The sequence below is a fragment of the Crinia signifera genome, chromosome 2 (genome assembly GCF_055691185.1).
Source record: "Crinia signifera chromosome 2, ASM5569118v1, whole genome shotgun sequence".
In the NCBI taxonomy this organism is placed as follows: domain Eukaryota; kingdom Metazoa; phylum Chordata; class Amphibia; order Anura; family Myobatrachidae; genus Crinia; species Crinia signifera.
In genome coordinates, this window is record NC_139218.1 from 267,996,881 (window position 1) to 268,020,132 (window position 23,252).

At 43.5% G+C, this 23,252-nt stretch overlaps 1 protein-coding gene across 2 annotated transcripts in view; it reads right to left on the reverse strand.

The window, feature by feature from the left end:
• Nucleotides 1-871: 871 nt before the first annotated feature.
• OCA2 (OCA2 melanosomal transmembrane protein) overlaps nucleotides 872-23,252 on the reverse strand; it is a 205,231-nt gene continuing 182,850 nt past the window's right edge. For both annotated transcript variants that reach the window (XM_083168584.1, XM_083168582.1), the window contains exon 24: nucleotides 872-1,606. In XM_083168584.1, coding sequence (XP_083024710.1) covers nucleotides 1,519-1,606 — 88 coding nt within the window. In that variant the 3' untranslated portion in view covers nucleotides 872-1,518. The remainder of the gene's footprint in view (nucleotides 1,607-23,252) is intronic.

The window sequence follows — 23,252 nt, forward strand, 5'->3', positions numbered from 1 at the left end:
CAACTAGCAGCAGAAGGTCCGATGCCTTCCAAAGGAGAGATGTATGTACACCTATCTATATACAGTAATACCGGCTTTTTTGTGACCAGGTGTTATTCAGGACTTTCAACATGCATAGAGATATCTATGCATGTTGGAAGTCCCGGAGCGATATACAGTATGCATATGCAGACACCAAAGTAGATTCAATATTTTAAATGAGTGGGTCCCCACACCCCAGCGTGCAGACCCCGGCACCTCGCACCCCGGTCCTCCCCCAAAGAATTAGGAGCATCCAGCAAATTCCTGTTTACCTTCTTACCTCCACAGGACACAGCAGTGGCAGGCACACTGCACCCTCCACTGGTCCCCACTGCAGATTTTCAATGAGAAACTTGGCGCTACGGCGTTCTTTTGCTGCCGCCGTGAGAAGACACAGAAGGACTTCCTCTCCTGCAGTGCTCACTCTGCCGGGTCAGCCCAGAGGTTCGGCCTCCAGGGGAGACTGACGGGTGGGTGGAGCTTCTCAGGGAAGGGGGAAGCTGACAAAGGGGATTGATTTCAGACTACTGTCACTGACTTTGTGTCAGCTCAGCCAGTGGCGCCCACCAAAGACCCCACTGGCACTGCTCCCCCAAGCCACCGCGGGGTCTTCCACACACTAGCTACGCCACTGTGTACGGCTGAAAGAAGCGGGAGTCTAGGGTGGATACCTCAGCTGTACCTAGTCACAGAGGTGTAGAAGATGTGGGACATGAGGATTAAAAAGCGGGATTTAGGTAAAAAAGGATAAGGATATTTAGCCAGACCTTGTTTTGGCAGCCTAGCCATACACCGCCAACATTCAATTTTATATCAATAAAACATCCTGACAATCCTGTTTTAGGAGAAAGTTAAGGTTTATTTTTTTTTTCCAAGATACAGATTTTTTTTTTTATTTTTGCATATTTTTTTTACATTTGAACAGTATTTCAGGTAATCTGGTACAGTCCAAACTGATTTTTAATGCATAGAAAAGACCACGGTGTAAACATACCTTATCAAATAGAAAGGAACACTATTGTATCTGGAAATAATTAAGTACTTAAGACATTGCAAATGACAGTCAATAGATATGTAACCATTAAATACTGTAAAACAGAATAAGATGTTGTTGAATTAGGGAAGGGGCAGAACAGGTTATAATTATAACCTTTGCCCAATGAAAGAAGCCGGCCCCATCCTTAGTTGGTTGATTTTTAGAGTACTATATTTTTTGCTCTATTTATAAAAAATGTTAATAATATTTGATGAGTAAACAGTCAAGAGCGATCAATTATTCATTCAATTACTAAATACCACATTCATATTACTCATCAAAATTAAAAATGGGTAAAATATACATCTATTGTTTACCTAGATTTATCTATTGACTAATGCAGCACAATGTCATCTCTATCATCATCATCTTCTGAATCGGTACTTTGTCACTCTGTGGATTTTTATTGATGTAGCTGTAAAGCTAAAAAAATATATATATAAATCTTCTTTGCTGCGGTTTTATGTATTCCACCTTAATACAACATGTACTACCAGTAGATAACTCATTCCAATAGTGGTGGAAACGATCATCATAGGGAATCCCAACCTGTAAAAAAAAAAGTAGAAGTGATAATCAGTTTACAATATACAGTATTTACTGTATACAGTATTCTATACAGTTCTAAAAACTTGCGCTGACATTGTGTGTTAACGATTACTATGTCGACCTTAAGTGCTGTCTATCTTTTACCTGTTGAACTTTTGACCCAGTAATATTTTGCATGTTGACCATTGGGGCTGACCTGTTGCATCAGATACCACACAATATTTAAATTAAATTATGTTGCAGTTTGATTAAAAATAGGCCCTGCTTTCACAAATACTGTATGGTGTGTCTAGGTATTATATATCCGGTGCTCTTCACGATCACATCAGCAGCAGATTTGGTAGTGTAGCAAGCTACATGGCATGCCAGACAGACAGACAGAAGGGAAGATGCATTTCTGCCCCCCCCCCCCCCCCCCACCTATCTTTTACCTGTTGAACTTTTGACCCAGTAATATTTTGCATGTTGACCATTGGGGATGACCTGTTGCATCAGATACCACACAATATTTAAATTAAATTATGTTGCAGTTTGATTAAAAATAGGCCCTGCTTTCACAAATACTGTATGGTGTGTCTAGGTATTATATATCCGGTGCTCTTCACGATCACATCAGCAGCAGATTTGGTAGTGTAGCAAGCTACATGGCATGCCAGACAGACAGACAGAAGGGAAGATGCATTTCTGCCCCCCCCCCCCCACCTATCTTTTACCTGTTGAACTTTTGACCCAGTAATATTTTGCATGTTGACCATTGGGGATGACCTGTTGCATCAGATACCACACAATATTTAAATTAAATTATGTTGCAGTTTGATTAAAAATAGGCCCTGCTTTTACAAATACTGTATGGTGTGTCTAGGTATTATATATCCGGTGCTCTTCACGATCACATCAGCAGCAGATTTGGTAGTGTAGCAAGCTACATGGCATGCCAGACAGACAGACAGAAGGGAAGATGCATTTCTGCCCCCCCCCCCCCTATCTTTTACCTGTTGAACTTTTGACCCAGTAATATTTTGCATGTTGACCATTGGGGATGACCTGTTGCATCAGATACCACACAATATTTAAATTAAATTATGTTGCAGTTTGATTAAAAATAGGCCCTGCTTTCACAAATACTGTATGGTGTGTCTAGGTATTATATATCCGGTGCTCTTCACGATCACATCAGCAGCAGATTTGGTAGTGTAGCAAGCTACATGGCATGCCAGACAGACAGACAGAAGGGAAGATGCATTTCTGCCCCCCCCCCCCCTATCTTTTACCTGTTGAACTTTTGACCCAGTAATATTTTGCATGTTGACCATTGGGGATGACCTGTTGCATCAGATACCACACAATATTTAAATTAAATTATGTTGCAGTTTGATTAAAAATAGGCCCTGCTTTCACAAATACTGTATGGTGTGTCTAGGTATTATATATCCGGTGCTCTTCACGATCACATCAGCAGCAGATTTGGTAGTGTAGCAAGCTACATGGCATGCCAGACAGACAGACAGAAGGGAAGATGCATTTCTGCCCCCCCCCCCCCCCTCCTGATCGAGGTGATGTAATTACAGAAGTTACCGTTCTGCTGCATGCATGATCTAGCAGCTAGTGGGCTCATGACACGCTCCGGAATGATCATGCTCCTGAACATCCTGTCCAATCCTATGGGATTTGGTCATTGTGGCAGGAAGGCAATAAATACCAGCATACTGCAGCCAGAGGCAGAGCTGCTTTTAACAGTTAATAACTGTATCTTGGTTGACCTAAGGAACAGGACCATAGTACACCCTCTCTCAACCACATCTCCTTTCCTATCTCTCCCTCTCACCCCCTCCAATTACCCCCTTTCTCTCTCCACTGTCCTCCTCTCTCTACAATGCCCCTTCTCTCTCTACAATGACCACCCTCCTCCCTCCTTCTTTCCTCTCACTTTGTCTTGTCTCCTCCTATTCCATCTATCCTCCCCTTTTCCTTTCCCTCCAATTCCCCTCTCACATTTTCTTACTCCCTAACCCTAACCCCAGGAAGGTAATATGGGTTGAATACGGTATTATGCGGCAGTGAGTAGCTCTTTCCCTGCCCATCTCTGCTTCAGGGAGACAGGCAGGGATCAGGGGGAGCTGCAGCGGGCGGTGGAAGGCTCCGTTGGAATGGGGCGCACGAGCATCTTGTGCACATGCCCCCTTCTAGTGGATGCTATTGCCAGGAGATTATATATATTATTTATTTATTATATATATTACACACAGTGACCTCACCATGGGGATGAAGGCCTCTGAGGGGTGAGGCCAAAGTGCAAGCACCTCCTGAATTAATTCAGCCAGGTACTGCACTGGAACATTAAGTGCTCCTATATATGTGTAGGAGCCAGTACTGCAACCAAGGGTTGTGGATCATTAGGTTCAACAGTAACTAGGTCTACAGTCATTAAGTTGACCACTATTGGTAAGATCGACACAGAGGTGAAATGTGAAATAAGGTTGGAATGCACTAAGTCAGCATGAACAAAATTCTCCACACATGAAATGGTCTACACTCTCCATGCTTCAGGCTACTTACAGTTCCTAATTGTATTCCTCATAGATCGTAAAGTATAAACAAGCTATCTGAATGAAAAATCTTAAACAATTGTCAACCAATAGCGTTCGACCTATTCACTGTTGCCCTAACAAGAACCAGAAGCCAAGGAACTAATGCTCCCTAAGGGCCTTATTCTAGTTCACTCTTTCTGACAAAATCCTTCTTAGATGGATAAAACCATGTGCACTGCAGTGGGGCAGATGTAAAATGTAAACCGTGCAGAGAGAATTAGATTTGGGTGAGATATTTTGTTTCTGTGCCGGGTAAATACTGGCTGCTTTATTTTTACTAGAAAACAAGACAGTTTGTCAGAGCGCAAATCCGCAATACATATACTATAGTAAATTTGAGTCTGCTGCTGTCACTATCAAGGGAATACTCCTCCCCTTGTAGAAAGGACAAAGTGAAAGAAGAGATTAGTGATAGCGCTGACTCAGATTTTACAAATATATCAAAATTTATTTAAAAATAATTTATATCATTTGAAATATAACAGGTAATCACCGGCCGGTGGTGTACAATGTACAATTTAAAAAACAACAATTACTAAAAAGAAATTAGAGAATAATTTCTTTATAGGTGCTAAAAAAAAAATTTTTTTAATTAGCCCAACTTGTAAAGATGCTGGCAGTTTTGATGTTAGCTTGTAAATGGCAAAAATAGTCCAATTTAAACAATAGGTGATTCTCTCACAGCTCCCATTTGTTTAAGGGATAGTTTGCATGCAGTAACCAGTTTAGTAAGGTTAGTGGGTATAGTGTTAGCATATATTTTTGCCAGTTAGTCCAATTCACACTGGGTGGCTCTCACAGCTCCTGTGGGTGAATGGATTTTTGCATATAATAGCCAGTTAGTAATATTAATAAGCTTAGTAACTTGCCAGGTTCCGGGTTTTTTTCAGCTGCAGATTCCCTGCAAGTGCAGTGCAGCCAGGCGGACACGTCCACACTCCCGGGATTTTTGAGGCAGTCACTCAGAAGGCTTTGGTTGTAGCAGTAGAGGGTACCGGTACCGGTGAAAAAGTTCCTTAACGCGTTTCCCCGCCTCTGGTCTCAGCGGCTTCCTCAGAAGCGGCCGGGTCCTGCGTCGCCAGGGGACCAGGAAAGTATGAAAAAAATATATGAACAACCCCCTTATCCAAAATGCTCGTAGTCCCGAGCATTTCAGATAAGGGATACTCAACCTGTATAAATATCTGCACTCCTTTCACATTTCAAAACTCTCTTACCCTTAGGACAGTGGTTCCCAAATTTTGTGCTCAGGCTCCTTGCATACCTCCCAACATCTGGGAAGGCGGCGGTGGGACGGTGTGCGAATTTTGGGGGTGTGGCCTGTCAGAAAGGGGCGTGGCATATACTCACGCCGTAACCATGAGGCCACGCCCCCATTTCCCCGCCACGGTGAGGGCATGCCCCCAGCCCCTCTGCCTGCAAGAATAGACGCTGTGCGCATGCGCACAGCATCTATTCACGGACCACAGGGGGGGGGACTCCCAACTGCCCCCCCCCCCCGCGGGACACTGCCGGCGGCGGGTGGAAAGTGGGAATGTCCCAAAATATCGGGATGTTCCCACGATAAGCGGGACAGTTGGGAGGTATGTCCTTGGGGTGGCTTGAGGTACTTACAGGCATACTTGTCTACTCTACCAAAATGCCTGGGAGGCTCCTGAAAAATCAAATCCCCCTTCTGGCAAACCTCCCACATTTACCTGATAAATATCTGATGTTTTATGGGGGAACTGGCTGGCTACATGTTTGGTACATACAGAACATGACATAATATATAATTTACATACTTTACCATACAGTAGGCATAGAGCAACCCACAACCCACCTGGAAAATGCATGGGACACTACTGTTGGTCGCATTACATATGCATACACAGGGCCGGTGCAAGGCACAGGAGCGCCCCAGGCGAGTCGGGGTGGGGGCGCCCCGGTGCCCGGGGGGGGGTACCTGTGGTGGACGCTGTCGGCGTCCCTGCAGTGCTGGAGTGCACAGGGGTGTCTGTGCCGCGGGGGTACCTGCGGCGCTGTCACTGTATAAAGCTGCTGGCGGCAGCGGGGTCCCTGCAGTGAATAGAGAATAACTAGCGCTATGCGTGCGACGGCGCGGGAAGCGCTTCTGATTTTGAAAACACTTGGCGCACGCTGTTAGCTGAATCTCAGCCAATCAGCGTGCGGCAAGTGGTTTCAAACCCAGAAGTGCTTCCCGCGCCGTTGCGCGCATATCGCTAGTTATTCTCTATTCACTGCAGGGACCCCGCTGCCGCCAGCAGCTTTATACAGTGACAGCGCCGCAGGTACCCTTGCGGCACGGACACCCCTGCGTGCTCCAGCACTGCAGGGACGCCGACAGCTATATGCTGGGGGTGAGGGGCGAACTGCCGCCCTCCAGGTGCCGGCACCCTAGGCAAATGCCTAGAGCTGCCTAGTGGTGGTGCCGGCCCTGTGCATACAGTAGCTCTGCTGTGCGTCATGTACCATCCAGCCAGCATGGAGCAGCCACCGCCCAGCAGCCCACACTAGACAGAAAGCAGCCTCCAGCCCAGCCCCGCAGCCTCCAGATGAGCCAGAGTCACTGGGCAGCGCTAACTGGTCTCCAGTGACAGCTGAGGATCTCACCCTGTGCACGGCAGGGGAATGTCAGTCCCCGCTTGCTATCTGCTTCTTCCTGCCTCTGCCTCAGTCATCGCATCCACTAGTGAGTACACATGCGGAAACTGCGGGAGAAAGGGGTGCTCTTCCGGGAGTCCGTGAGATGTCCCAGGATTCCGGGAGTCTCACAGACATTCCGGGAGAGTCGGCAACCCTGCTGTATTGTCTCATTCCCACAAAGGAGAGTCACCTGAGACATGCTTTATGCTGCTTTTGATGTGTGTATCCAGGACAGTGTTATATTATCTGGAAAGACCATGCAGCACCTCATCCTTTAACCATCATTTTTACACCTGTGATTCAATCATAAAGTGGCTTTTAGGACTTTCCTTTATAGCGATTTTGTGGCTCAGAATTCAACTGTGGAGGAAGATTTATTAGCACTGAACCGAATTTAGTATCAATCTTTCGCAATAGTATGGTGATTTTTACTTCAGCTTCGATTTATATTGAGTACATTCATACACAGCATATCCTCTACAGGTTTTATTTTAGTTACGTTTCCATGTTTCAGTCGAGTAAAAAGTGAAAAATGCATTTAGTCAAAATGGGTCAATGAAATATTATAGGGTACTTGGATCTCCTATTAGCACAGAAAGATGCATTTCCATCTGCTTCCACAGAGGTTTCCCAAGAATCATATAATCTATGTACTGTACATTCATTCTGTGACCGTAGAAAACTTGCTTAACTCTTGAGAACAACCTATGAAAAGCTTTTAGGATGCTTGTTTTTATCGTAAAACTGTAAGTGCATCTAATAACTGAATAACATCTTGTTTTTATAATAAAATAATGTAAGAGATTTATTTCTTCCTACTTCTGACAAATCTGAGGCTGTGTAATAAACGGATCTTTATACTATAATGATTAGAACTTCAGAGGAAAGGGAACTTTTTTTTTTTATAATCTTATGAGTTATTCTATACTTGGACCTTTCTAAATACATTGTATAATTCAAATAATTCTGATCATACATTTAAATATAAATTCAATAATAAGAAAATAGATTTGTTGATCAGTTGTTGGAAATATTTAAGAAAAAAAATCTGTCTGTATCTCTTAAGTGGCAGACACACGCCCCTTTTTCTAAGTCAGGCATGTCCAAACTGTGGCCCTCCAACTACAAGTCCTCATCATGCCTTGCTACAGTTTTGCTATTAGGGAATGCTAAAACTATGGCAAGGCATGCTGGGATATGTAGTTTCACAACAGCTGGTCTGGTCAAGGGATCTGAATAGATCAGTCAAATGGTCACCATGGGTTTTTCACGTTTTTTGTCCCGAATGTTGAAATGGACACCAACACACTGTTTCTAAACAGTATTTCTCTGGTAAACTCTATGGGCAAACCATATATTTGCGCTTATTGTAAACATCTTTTAACACTCTACATAATACGAGAAAGTGGGTTATTTCTTAAAGCTTAGTGTTAAGATGGGGGACATCCAGGTAGCGATAAACTCTGACACTAACAGCCTCATCGGTTTACTTATTCCCTGACCAGAGAAGCACGTGTCCATGCTGACATGCAGTTATAGCTCTATATAATTTGCCATCTGTCATGTTTCCTACATGCATAGTGGGAACCCCCATTCTGTGGCTACAACTGCCAGCAAGGAATGACAAAGAAAGTAGTATACTGTAACTAGATACAAAGAAAGGGGAAGTATAACTAGAGCAATGGAGGCAGGGTGTGGAGAATGCAGATATAGAAGACAAAGTGGGGATGAGTGAAAGATTATGGAGGGGAGGAAAGACTGAAAAAGGGGTAGACTGGGATGGGCCTCGTTCCTTCATGGGATGGGTCCACAGATATACAATAAGCAGGGCTATTTTTCAGTAGGCTCCAGCAGGAACGGAGGCCCTTATTCTAGTTCACTCTTTCTGACAAAATATTTCTTAGATGGACAAAACCATGTGCACTGCAGGTGAGGCAGGTGTTACTTGTGCAGAGATAATTAGATTTGGGTGGGGTTTTACACCTGCCTCACCTGAAGTGCACATGGTTTTGTCCATCTAAGAAATATTTTGTCAGAAAGAGTGAACTAGAATAAGGGCCTCAGTTCCTGCTGGAGCCTACTGAAAAATAGCCCTGACAATAAGTGATTGTCCCAACTATGTCATGCAACGCAGTTGGGTACCACTGCTACTTACAGACAGGATAAGAGCGGAGATGAAAGATGAAGAATACCCAGGAGCTCTGACTAGACAAATGTTAGCATAAAAAAATAAAATAAAAAAAGCAGCCATATGTGAGCTATATTGGCTTTACCACTACAATAATAAATGCTGCTTTAAATCGCTATGATACATTGGCACTTGCTGAAAACCACAGACTATTACATTTAGCCATATAACAGTTTGTGATGAGGTTTCAGTACATCATGACAGTGTGTTAATTCAACACGTGACCATCGGTGATGGCCATGGAAGAAATTCATTATCACATACCAATGCCCTTAGATAATTTTTTTTGGTACTTGTTTCCTAGCACGGCCACACCGATTTACATCGGGGTGGTCGTGTCGGAAAAATCGGGTCGATCGCATCGCATGCGATTTGGTCGCATGCGATGCGATCGACGCGACCGACCGATTTTGGACCCAATTTTTTTTTTTTAATGAAATGTAAATCGGGTCCCTGGGACCCGATTTTACATTGGATTCAATGTAAAATATTCCCAACCCCCCCAAATGTCACGGCGTACACCCCACCCCACGATAGACGTCAACCCGAAGCGTGGCGAGCGCAGCGAGCCCGCGAGGGGCGGCGGTGCGCGTCCTCCGACCTTTTCATTCCCCTACTATCCACGTCGGCGTGGAGTTGAGAATAGAATAGTGTGGCGAGCGCAGCGAGCCACCGAGCCCGAAGGGTGGCGAGCGCAGCGCGCCCCGCGAGGGGACGCGGATACCTTCACAGGTAAACGCGTCCCTTCGTGGACTTCACAGGTGTCCGCGTCGCCACGGACACCTGTGAAGCCCGCGAGGGGACGCGTATAACTGTGAAGGTATCCACGTGCGCTCGCCACGCTTCGGGCTCGGTGGCTCGCTGCGCTCGCCACACTATTCTATTCTCAACTCCACGCCGATGTGGATAGTAGGGGAATGAAAAGGTCGGAGGACGCGCACCGCCGCCCCTCGCGGGCTCGCTGCGCTCGCCACGCTTCGGGTTGCCGTCTATCGTGGGGTGACGACGGGGACATCTAAAATGTGAAATGGGTCATATTGGCCCATTTCAAATTTTTCACATTTTTTCAGGATTTCAATGTTAAAAAATCTTTTAACATTGAAGCCTATGTAAAAATCGGGGGCATCGCGTCGGGACCTATGTTAATGGTCCCGACCGACGCGATGCCCCCGATATTTTACCTTTCCCGACACAATTTCAATGTTAAAATATTTTTTAACATTGAAGCCTATGGGGAAATCGCGGGCATCGCGTCGGTCGCGTCGGGACCATTGTTAACGGTCCCGACCGACGCAATGCCCCCGATATTTTGTCCTAGCCGGCCAAATGGACCTGATTTCAAAGGAAATCGGGTCCATCGTATGGATCGTGTACCTTAACTTAAAGGTACACGATCCATACGATTGTGGCCGTGCTAGGAAACAAGTACCTTTTTTTTTTTTTTTTTTAGGATTTTTTATTATTATTTTTATCATTTGTATTATTAACTTTTTGTACTAAATTATATTTGTATAATCATACCAAACAATGAGCCCCTAACCACCAGCAATGAGGTCTAGGTAACCGTTCTTACAATATCTTCTTCAGTAGAATTGTTCAAAGGCAAAACCCCACAAATTGTTTTTTTTAAATAAACCCAATGCATCTCAGATTAACACTTGTGGGAACCAAAATTTTCTAGACTATGACATACAGTTTCTCAAGTTATGGGAGGGGTGAAAATAAGGGAAAAGTTATTTATATACTGTACATGATGAATCACTGAATAATGAAATAAATCATAACAAAGACCACAGCTAATATATACCCCTTTCATATTGCCATATATATCATGTGTTCTTGCACGTGAGATGCGCAGCAACTTGGTATATTTTGCGGTGTTAAAGCATCTAGTAAAAATAAGTCCAGCAACAAAGCATTTTAGCTCCGGTAGTGAACAGGGTTGAACATGGTCATGTTGCAGCGTGAACAGATGATACATGGTTGATGCGACTGTGCACACTAAAAGAGCCAGTGCTTGGAGACGACAATATCCAAGCATCAGCATGGGACTCTTCCCTGATGACATTGCCAACTTAGCAATATGTCAGGGCTGGCAGTGAGTTCTTAGCCAGGTTGTACCCAGGATGGAACCCTGTAAAAAAAAAAGTGACCTAGCATAGCAATGTGAAAGGAGCATTCATTTTTTTTCTTTTTTGACACATACTACACACGTACTGTTTTGACATATGATCGTTTCCTTGCAATGCAATTTTCTAGAGACAATATTCATAAAGAATTTAAGCGCTCTTCAGTCATGGTAGACCAAGTTTGTTCTTTATAAAAGGAATGCTTTGAGACATTATTTCTGCTCCAAAGCTCCTGGTAGGCAATGTCAAGTACAGCTTAAACGCAGTAGTAATAGTAGGTAACACCTCAATTACTGTAGGTAATGTTCACAAATAAGCTGTAAAAACTCCTGCGCATTGCATTTTAAGATTTCTTATTATTCTAATCACTAAAATAACCTTACTGTAAGAAGACACTATAAAAAAAAACTCTAATTTTGCTTCAGGTTTAGGGACCCTGAAGCTTAAGTTTCATACTACATCCTCCCTTGTCCCAAAGAGTACATTGTAATAGACTTCTATATATTAACAGTTTCGACTCTACATTATTTAAAGGGCATACATATACCAGTGGTTAGAATGCAGACGCCAGTACGCCAAAGAAAGGAATACCAACAGGGCAGGTAATTATACATACCCTTCTCCTGGCCCCCCTAATCTGGCATTGGATTCTCGTTATTTCTTTTTTTGCTGTATACTGCACCCCAATAGTATATGCGTCCCCGCAGCGTTATACAAGCTGTGCATTAAAAAGAATTAAAGTAAAAAAATCCAAATCAATTTTTCTCTTCTTTATTCATTCTTTGTGTGTACTGCACCCATAGTATACTGTCAGAAGTTTCATGTGTGATTGTTCGGCCTCCGCGCAGCGTTATACAAGCTGCGCATAAAAAAATTAAAAAAATAGTTTTGCTGTTCTTTATTGTTTGTGTGTACTGCACCCCAATACACCATACTGATACTGTCAGAAGTTCTGTGTGCTAATAACTAGCCAGCTTGCTGCAGACCTTGGCCTAAATTGAATGAAAACAGAGTCTGGAAAGGGCTGGAATTTAATGTTATTGAGGTTAATATTGCTCTAGGGACAAAAAAATGCAAAATTTCCACAATTTGGGCGTTTTTTGACCATTTTTGAAAAAAAAAATCCAAAGCCTTTCACCGCTTTTTGACAAAGCCAAATCCCGGCGACGAATCCAAATCTTCGGCCCCGGCACTCATCTCTAGTACAGACCACAGTCACTCACTAAGGCCCCCATACATTTGTCCAACTTGTCGTAAGGACAAGTCGGACCCGATTGTCCCAGCAGCTGCCCGGGAGGGATCACATGCGATGGCACTTCATGTGCCATGTTTTGCATGTGATAAATCACATGCGATTTATCACATGCAACTCCCGGGGAGCTGCAGGGACAATGGGAGTGGGGGACAGCAGCGGAGATATGCCCACGACCAGAGAGCAGGCGGGGGGGGGGCGCAGGGAGCTGGGCAAGAATCCGCTGGGCAGGGAGCAGCGCAGAGTACCAGGGAGCCGGGCAGGAGAAGACGCTGCAGTGGCAGCGCCAGTGGCTAGAGCAGCAGCAGAGCACTTCCAAAAAAAAAGCCCATACAAACGCATAGGAAGCCATTGATTGGCTGAGAGAGGTATCAGAAGCATTGGAAGTGCTCTGCTGCTGCTCTAGCCACTCGCGCTGCCGCTGCAGCGTCTTCTCCTACCCAGCTCCCTGGTACTCTGCGCCACCCCCCCTGCTCCTGCTGATGGCACATTTAGCAAATCTTATGTGCAGCCCGTCCAACCTCCCGACTCCGATCAGATGCGCACGGGGCCGCGCATCGGGTCGGAAGGGATGTTTCCATATGCGATTTGGGACGATTTCACGGCCCGATTCATCAGAATCTGGCAAAATCGTGCCCAAATCGCATAATGTATGGGGGCCTTAAGATACAAGTGTTGCAAAATCAAATAAATCAATGAAATCTCCTTTTGTCATTTAGTCCCATCACATTGTGACAAAAATGCATTTTTAGGTGAGAAATGTTCAGTTGAGAGATGGCAGGCTCTAGCAGTTGACTAAACTAATCTATATCCAATATGTATTGAAAAGTGCAACTGTAGTCTAAAAGCATCAAAATCAATGCATCACTGTACAAGAGCAAAATGATTTATGGCAAGAGGGGATTGTGACACTGCTACTGTAGCTGCTGTTTTATGCTAGGAAGAGGGCTACACAATTCCACTCTCATCCTTGTCTGAACCGTATGAGTCATACCCTCTATACTTTGGTTCTCTTTATTCTGCTACTGAACTAGACAAATAATGGAGTTCTCTCAAAAAAGATGCAGTAAATAAATAGTAAATAGATTTAAATGGGCCCTTGCTCATAAATTAGTATTTGTATATAAAACCAAAAGTACCCACAGACAGGCAATATCAGTAATTTCTACAGTACTACTGTACATGTAATGAATAACATTTTTACATCGAACGCCAAGAGTGCACACAAAAATGAGCAATGTTGCTCCATCATAATTCAGAGCGATGTGCACAGCTGCAGCTAAAGATATAGTATATGCTGAATATATAACTTGCCTGCTTCAGTGATCTACAGTAGTTACACTGCAGGTTAGGGAAACAATCAGCTTCCTTGGGTTTCTATAGAAACCACTCTCTGTTCTTAGCTGACCACAGAGGCCGATGCACATTGCTGATCCTTGACATTTACAACAGATTTTTCGGTACTTATGTATTATCTGGGCTCCCATGTTAAATGCACCCCATTTTTTCATACCCCCACTATCCAACTACGCATGGAGTTGATTTTATATAGTGTGGCGAGCGCAGCGAGCCACCGTGCCCGAAGCGTGGTGAGCGCAGCGAGCCCCGCGAGGGGACGCGGTATCATAAGAAAAACGGGAGCCCAGATATTACATAAGTACCGATTTTTCTTTTTAAAAGAACATATTCCTCCTACAAATGATCACCTAACATTAACATGAGGCTGGTAAAAAAGAAAAATTGGAGGAAGAATTTTAGGGTAAAAGTACCCAAAAATTGCTGACATGGAATGTTCGGGGACTAAATTCGACAGTTAAGCGTAGACCTGTTGTCACACATTTGAAGAAATGTAACCACAATATCACTTTCCTGCAGGTAACCCCTTGGAAAAATGTAGGAGATTGTCACATTGAGGGCTGCTGGATAGGACAGTGTGTATCCGCTCATTTCAATAGGAGGGTCAGAGGGGTAGCCATAATACTCCATAGAGATGTGAATTATACAGTTCTGTCTCACATAACTGATCCAAATGGCAGGTTTAGGATATTAGACAGAGATTCAGGCTACCAGATATACTCTGGTAAATGTTTATGTCCCGAATACTAATCCACAGGATTTCATCTGAATTCTGATCTCCCTATAATCTTAGCTGGAGATTTTAATTCAGGTGATGACCTGTCAATTGACAGACAGCCTCCTCAGCAAACTAATTAGATTGTGTCAGATCACTATCAATCCCTCAAAACTTCTTTACAGCTCACTGACATGTGGAGATTACTTGACACAACTGATCACTTTATTCGGCCACACATCAGTACTGATCGCATATAGATTTTTTTTTTTTACTTAGCGGACCAACTAGTTTTCAAAGTCATTAAGACCGACATACATTCAATATTAATATCAGATCACGCCCGAATCTCTATTTCTTTAACTTGCCCCTATAACTACAAAGGAACTAGGCAGCAGCGTTTTTCCGCTTACCTTTATAACTCCGATATATTTAAAGATTTTCTACTGACTGGATGAACTATCAAGAAAGTAATATTGATCCTTAAGACACCCCTGCCACATTCTGGGGTGCTTCGAATGCTGTATTAAGGGGCCACATTTTAGATTATCGTGCCAATTTAAAGGCAACTAATTCTTCATACAATTCATTATCTAAATCCTTACACTCTGCTCTACGTAATTACATAGACAACCCCAATTCATTTTCACATACTAGAGATCAGGAAGCCAAACAACTGCGAGATACTCACCTATTAGAACAGGCCAAAAAGGATGTCATTTACATAAAATACACATTTTTTGGTGGGTTAACAAGGCCACCAAGCTGTTGGCCACTATGTCAAAGCCTCGCCATGAAAAAAACCTAAAATCTTATATTATGGCAATACGCAACCCACTCTCCGGTAATTTTCTGATCACCAAAAAAGACATTCTTTCTAGATTCGAAAATTGGTACTTATGTAATATCTGGACTCCCGTTTTTCTTATGAGACCATGTCCCCTCGCGGGGCTCGCTGCGCTCACCACGCTTCGGGCACGGTGGCTCGCTGTGCTCGCCACACTATATAAAATCAACTCCATGCGTAGTTGGATAGTAGGGGTATGAAAAAATGGGGTGCATTTAACATGGGAGTCCAGATAATACATAAGTACCCAAAAATTATTTAAAAACTCTGTATAAATATCATTTAATAAACCCAATAAAACAGTCTGATCTATTCTGTAAATTACACCTCCCAAAACGGTCACAATCACAGAGTGATACACTGACAGAACCTATTAACATTAATGAACAACTAAAGGTAATTTCATCTTTCAATTTAGGGAAATACCCTGGCCCTGATGGTCTGTCCAATGAGTATTATAAGCTTTTGCAACATCAGGTAGCCCCAGCACTTGTGGACCTATTTAATGATATTTTTAAGAACCATACCCTTTTTCCATATTTAACAAATACAACCACGATTCTGATACCCAAACCACAAAACGACCCTCAACTATTTATTTATATATTTTCAGTTTTTTATATAGCGCAGCAGATTCTGATGCGCTTTACAATAGTAGACAGTGATAAGACAAACTGGGTAACAACAGACAGACTTGGAGGTAGGAGGGCCCTGCTGCAAGCTTACAATCTATAGGGATATAGGGGGGAAACACAAGAACAGGCACCAGTAATAGCATAGCAGTCCCACCAAGTTACAAGTCCAGAAGGGAAGCTATATAATACATAAGTGCCACGGAGGGTTATGCATGTAGAACTTAAATATGATAGGCTTGCCTGAAGAGGTGAGTTTTCAGGGAACGCTTGAAAGTTTGGAGAGTGGTGGAGAGTCTTAATGTGCATGGAAGGGCATTCCATAGGATGGGAGCAGCCCGATGAAAGTCCTGTAATAGTGAATGGGAGCTAGTGATCCGTGCAGAAGAGAGACGCAGATCTTGTGTAGAGCGTAGTGGTCGAGATGGGAGATATTTTGTGATAAGTGCAGAGATATATGCTGGTGCAGTATGGTTAATAGCTTTATATGCAAGTAGAAGTGTTTTATATTGAATACGGTAATATACAGGCAACCAATGGAGGGACTGGCAGAGCGGATCAGCAGACGATGAGTGTCTTGCAAGGAAGATCAGCCTAGCAGCAGCATTTAAAATTGATTGCAGTGGTGAGAGTCTGTTCTTGGGAAGACCAGTTAGGAGACTATTGCAATAATCAATGCGGAATAAAATGAGTGCATGGATAAGAGATTTGGTAGTGTCTTGTGTGAGATAGGGTCGTATTTTGGATATGTTTTTTAGATGCATGTAACATGATTTGGAGACCGATTGAATGTGGGGAAGAAAGGACAGTTCAGAGTCAAGGATGACCCCTAAGCAACGAGCTTGTGGGGTAGGGTAGATTATCAAGTTGTGAACAGCGATGGAGATGTCAGGATGGTAACTGTTCTTAGTTGGCGGGAATATAAGTAATTCCGTTTTGGAAATATTGAGTTTGAGTTGGCGACATGACATCCAAGATGAGATGGCAGAGAGACAATCAGAGACTCGACCCAAAACCACTGGTGACAACTCTGGGGTTGATAGATAGATTTGAGTATCATCAGCATACAAGTGATACTGAAATGCTAAAGAGCTGATTAGTTTGCCAAGAGAGGAGGTATAGATTGAGAAAAGCAGAGGACCTAAGACTGAACCTTGCGGAACTCCGACTGACAGAGGTAATGAAGAGGAAGTAGAGTTAGAGAAGCGAACACTGAAAGAGCGATCAGATAGGTAAGATGTGAACCAGGAAAGGGCTGTATCATTAAGACCTAGGGAGTGTAGTGTTTGTAAGAGAAGAGAGTGATCGACGGTGTCAAATGCGGCAGAAAGATGAAGAAGAATAAGTAGTGAGTAATGGCCTTTAGACTTAGCCGTTACCAGATCATTCACCACTTTAGTCAGTGCTGTCTCAGTGGAGTGTTGAGAGCGAAAGCCTGACTGAAGTGGGTCTAATAGGGTGTTAGAGTTAAGAAAGTTTGTGAGGCGAGAGTAGACAAGTCTCTCCAGTAGCTTGGAGAGGCATGGGAGCGGAGATATAGGACGATAGTTAGAGAGAGAGTTAGGGTCAGAATTCTGTTTTTTTAGAATAGGAGTTATCACTGCATGTTTGAGCAAAGAAGGAAAAGTACCAGTAGCAAGAGAGAGATTGCAGATTTTAGTTAAGGTTGGAATAATCACAGGAGATAGATTTTTAATGACTTGCGCAGGTATAGGATCGAGAGGAGAGGTAGTAGAGTAAGAGGATAAGAAGAGTGCGGATATTTCCTTTTCATTTGTTGGCTCAAATGAAGAGAAAGTGCAAGAGGGTTCAGGTGGGAAAGAAAGAGGGTTAGAGGTTGTGGAGGAGCATACCATTTCATCTCGGATGTTATCAATTAGAAGAATCATACAGGCACATTAGTCTAATCAATAAGGATATTAAGCTCCTACAGTAGCTAAAATAATCGCAGATTGAATGCAAAACATTATACCTGATCTCCTCACACCTAACCAACAGGTTCTCCTTCACGGTAGGCACACGGTACAGGTTATAAGGACAGCTATAGCGGCATCTTCCCTAACAAAGACACATAATATCTTACTACTGTAAGTTATGACACTGTTAAGGCTTTCGATACAGTCCTGTGGCCCCATCTTTTCTTTAGAAATGATTTAACACAACTTTAATTGATTTCATTAAATATTTATACACATCTCCCATAACGAGAATTAAGGTGAATTGTACATTTAGTGATTGAAATGCACAGAGGAACCTGACAGGGATGCCCCCTTTCCCCTTTACTATTCAATTTAGCACTAGACTAATTTCAGAAGTAAAGCTGCAGTGCAGTTCAAAATGCAAATAGGGGTGCCACATCAACTTTGGTAACATACTAGTTGAGAATGTATTTTAAAAAAGGTGGTGTGTGCCAATTAAGTCATTTGTATTGTTTTCACTTTCATGGCCTCTTCATGGACAGGATCATTCATTTTGAAGACAAAGAATGAGTGGCACCGCTAAAAGAGTAACATCTTTATAGCATGCTAAGTAGCAACACAAAAAACATCAAATACTGTAACATATGGCAATATAGTAATCAAAATATATTTGTATCAATGACCCAGAGACCGCCTCTTTTTTGTCATAAATAAAAACCACCGACTCTGCATCCATGGTATAGACACTCAGAGGGCAAAGTGAAGCGGCTTGTCCCTGGCAGCAGATGTGGGTGGATGATGGTTTACGCTATCAGTGGCAAAAGCTGACTATTGCGTCAACAGATGGAAACCAACGTCTTGGGTAAGTGGAGATGTCAGACCTCATTGCGTCCACAAGTGTATAGATGAGGCTGGGGTCAGTTGTAGTGTCAATTGTGAATGCCAGGGGCGCCGAAAGAGAAAAAAAATCTTTGTTTTGGCGGGCGACTGTGGGTTTGCAGGCAGCATCGCACACCAACACAGGAAGAGAGGTGACAGGCTGCCACTGCAGATGTCTCTCTTCTCAGCTCAGCACACAGCACTAAGCACGGTTAGGGGAGCAAGTTGTGCTGCAGTGGCTGCGTCCCACTGCCCGGGTGCTTGCAATAGGTGAGGGGAGAGTGGGACACACGGGCCCCTCCATCAGACCCACGCAAAAAGTACATGCTTCCCCTCCCCTCTGCACCACTGCATATACCATCATCCACCCATATATAATCTGCTAAAGATAAGCTACTGCACTTTGCCCTCTGTGTTAGCAGAGGCCCATTATCTAGACTGTGGATGCACAGTCAGCAAACCCTCTGCAATTTCTCCGTATCTGCCAGCACAACTTGACACAGACTTTGCAACCTGATCACTGAGCTTGTTTCATTCAGCAGTTTTACATCTGTCGGAAAGCATTATTGGAGTGTTAGAATTGTCTGAACAATCCAAAGACAGCTACTTAACATCCAGCGCTCTCAAAAGGTTTCTTTATACTAAGAGAAGTGAACATAAACTGGTTTAAAATCTATCGATCTGACAGTATGATTTAATTTACCATACAAAAAAGACTGTCTTTGGGTCATGAATACAAATATACAGTATTTAGTTTATTACATTGTCATATTTTTATTTGTGGTCTTATACTGCCATCGCACCCTCTGGGAACTTTGTCTAGTATATTGCCTTACACATACCTCAATGTCAGCACCCCTACATGGCCAGTGCCATCTCACAAGTTGAACTTTGCCATCCTCAAATATTGTTCACATTCATTAAATGCTCGGGTCTTGGTAAACGATCTGCCATAAAATTACTAATATAGATGTGACCTCATACACCTAGCCTCAAGAAACCTGCTTCGAGTGAGCCACCAGGGCTCAAGACACTGCACTAGCAACAAGCATTGGCAAACTTAGCACGCGTACTAAGGGCCTTATTCTGGTTCACTCTTAGAGGCAAATTTCTTCTCAAATGGACTAAACCAGGTGCACTGCAGGGGGGCAGATGTGACATCTGCAGAGAGAATTAGATTTGGGTGAGTTATTTTGTTTCTGTGCAGGGAAAATACTGACTGCTGTATTTCTACACTGCAATATAGATCTCACGTTGAAGAAAAACCCCACCCAAATCTAATTCTATCTGCACATGTTATATCTGCCCCACCTGCAGTGCACATGGTTTTGTCCATTTGAGAAGGAGTTTGCCTCTGAGAGTGAACCAGAATAAGGCACTAAATCTGTATCCCAAGCACTAAAGAACATGGCATGGAAAAAATACATTGGACACTTCATCACAGCGCTTCGCGTTCAAACTCGTACAAAGCTGCATGGGACCTGACGTGCCAAGAGAAATTGTTTGGCACAACTGCAGCTCCAATAAGTAATTTTGATCCCCTTTTTCGATTCTCTGAATCTGGGCAAGGGAATCATTTTGGAATTGGTTGGGCTGCATCTCCAAACCTCCCAATTAAAAATGGGTACTGGATGCTTGGCAAACAGTTGGGATCCTGACCAACTACTCTCTCTCGTGGGGGTCCACAACACCCATAGAGGGAGAATAGAACCTGTGGTGAATGCAGCGAGCACGCAAGGGGATTTTTTGCACTGGTCTCCCTGTCAGAGTATCGTCAGCTGAGATTATAATATCTATATACTGAACGGCGGGCAGTCATTCCATACTCATTACAAATTGTGCAGTAATTCTATATTACCTTCTACAGTACATCTACAACACTAGTGCTTAGCTTAAAATCAGCATTATGTAAACACAGCTACCCTTTGTGCAAAAAGCAGCAAAGTTTTAGGCTTTTGATTTTGTAGACAATATTAATCATGGTTATAAAACTAAGCTTTACCAAAACCATCTGAAATGGTGCGAAAAGACAAATACACACACACACACACACACCATAAAATGTTCATAGGCAAATACAAAAAAGTACTAAACGAAGCATCAATTCACTTCTTAAAACTTGGCTTTTAATGCAAATGAGCATAGGGATATTTCACTTAGTACGTTGGCAATATAAATATTTAAACAGAAAGAAGCCCAGTTGCAAATGTTGATAGAGCAATTAAGACCTACACCAAGTGCAGCAAACAAAAAAATAAGTGACACCGACAAGGCCCTGGAGGATAAGCAGGCCAATCGAAACATTGCAGCTTGCTTTCTTTCCGTCACTTAAGGCTGTGCCGGTTGAGTTTTAGCATTGTTAAAAGTATTTGATGAACCATTCTCCTTATTGCTTATCAAGAGAGCACACAGCTGAATTCATGAAAATTCATAGGTAATGTTGAATGATGATAACATATCTTATTTATGGGTGAGTGCACTTTGGGATGATCACTGTGAGCACATTAATATACAACAGAATTGCAAGTTAACTCATTGCATGCCTATTGTTATTACTTTATATGCATTATAAAAGGGATATGAAAACTAAACAAGGTATAGGTTTTGTTACATCCTCCTTTGGGATTATTCAAGTCTAGGTGCATTTTCTTCTGTTTTTCACTCTACAAAAGTTTGCAAACAAAACATGCACACTTTAGATCAGTGGTTCTCAACCTCTGTCCTCAAGGACCCCCAACAGTTCACATTTTCCAGGTCTCCACACAGAATCGCAAGTGAAGGAATTAGCTCCACCTGTGGATCTTTTAAAATGTGTCAGTGAATAATGAGTGCACCTGCCAAGTGACCTGGAAAACATGAACTATTGGGGGTACTTAAGGATCGAGTTTGAGGACCACAGCTGTAGACATTTTGTATGAAATTACAGATTATGGAACAGACTGTCTCGCACTGCCTGTGTCGTGCAGTCTCTTTTCTTGGTAAGTTATTCAAATAGAGACCAGAAATCAAGCTACAAGCAGCCCTGAGGCAACATTTAACATTTCTGTTTGCACCCTCCCAGGAAAAGAGACAGAATTTAAACGGTTATTTGAATCGGCTTCGATAAGTTATTGTCCTTTAGCCAGCCCTTAACTTACATCTACATATTCCAAATACAAATTTCAATGGCAAATAGTGGAAGGATCGTTGTCTTGTAGTACACAATTATGAAGTACCTTTGGCAAAACCATGCTTTCTTGGCAAAAATCAAGGAAGGACGGACGGTATAGGCCTCCCTAGCCTTCACTTTTCTTAAAATAGCATGTGATATGTGCTCTTCTAGTCATTATGACAGTTCAGAAGACTGCTTGAAAAGACCATGGGGTTGTTGTGTAGGGCGCGTTACATCTTCAGGCATTGCATCTTCGTGGGCCTGCATCTTCAGGCCCACAAGGGAGAATAGTCGGTGGCAGTCCTGATCCCGAGTGTCGGGATTTTAACAGCCAGGATTCGGACGTCGGTGTAATGACTGTCGGAATCTTGACTGTCAGCCATCTGGCACCCGTGGTTTTAAACACACTTCCATTGGAAATTAGTATCTTATTTGCATTTTTAAAAGAATAGCAGATGTACTACAGAAAAACATGTTTTTGTCCTGAATTTGGAAGTAGATTACATCATAATAGACACAAACCTGCAAATTAGTAGAGAGAAGTGAAGGAGGAGAGAGCTGCCAGAGGAGGGAGTACGGAGGTGAGGATGGAGGAGGGAATCTGAAGCCCCCGATGCCGTAGCCTCGTTGTCTGGAGACAGGCGGTGAAACAACAGCTGCGGCCATTAGCAGCAAGATGCGGCGGGCCCCTTGCATTGGCCCAGAAGACACACTGGTGCAGCCTGCCCAGATGACAGAGGGGAGGAAGCAGATATCCTCGGCATGGAAGCCATCCAGTCTGGAGACCGGCGGTGTAAAAACAGCAGCAGCCCCCCAAGTGGAAAGATGTTCCATTCCCCCCCCCCCCCCCCATACCCATCAGCCTGGAAGACTCCTGGATGCAGCCTGTACAGCAGGATCCCAGGCCACATGGACACCCAGTGTGTTCTATTGAGGGGCAGTAGAGTGACCCCTGTCCAGGAGGCCCCCGGCCAAGATCTGGTGATTCGAGGGAGCCTGTCTGCCCCCCCCCCCCCCCCCCCCCCACACACACACACACACTTGCTCTGGGTACAACCAGGAGAGGAGCCCCTAGGAAGGCGAGGGCCCAAACTCCAATAAACCCCCAATTCCTGGCCCCAGCCTCACTGACTGACTTGGACTACCCCCAGTCAGGGCCCTGACATGCTCCCCCCCCCCCCCCCATCCACCACAGTATTAGGATCCATCCTGTGGAGTGCTGTAGGGGAGATGGCCTGTTGAGCCCTTCTACTGCTTCCCGCGAGCTGCATGATCAAGATGGTGCCACTTATAGCTGCATAACAATTGTGCCACTCCACCATATGTACCTCCATGTCTCTCACA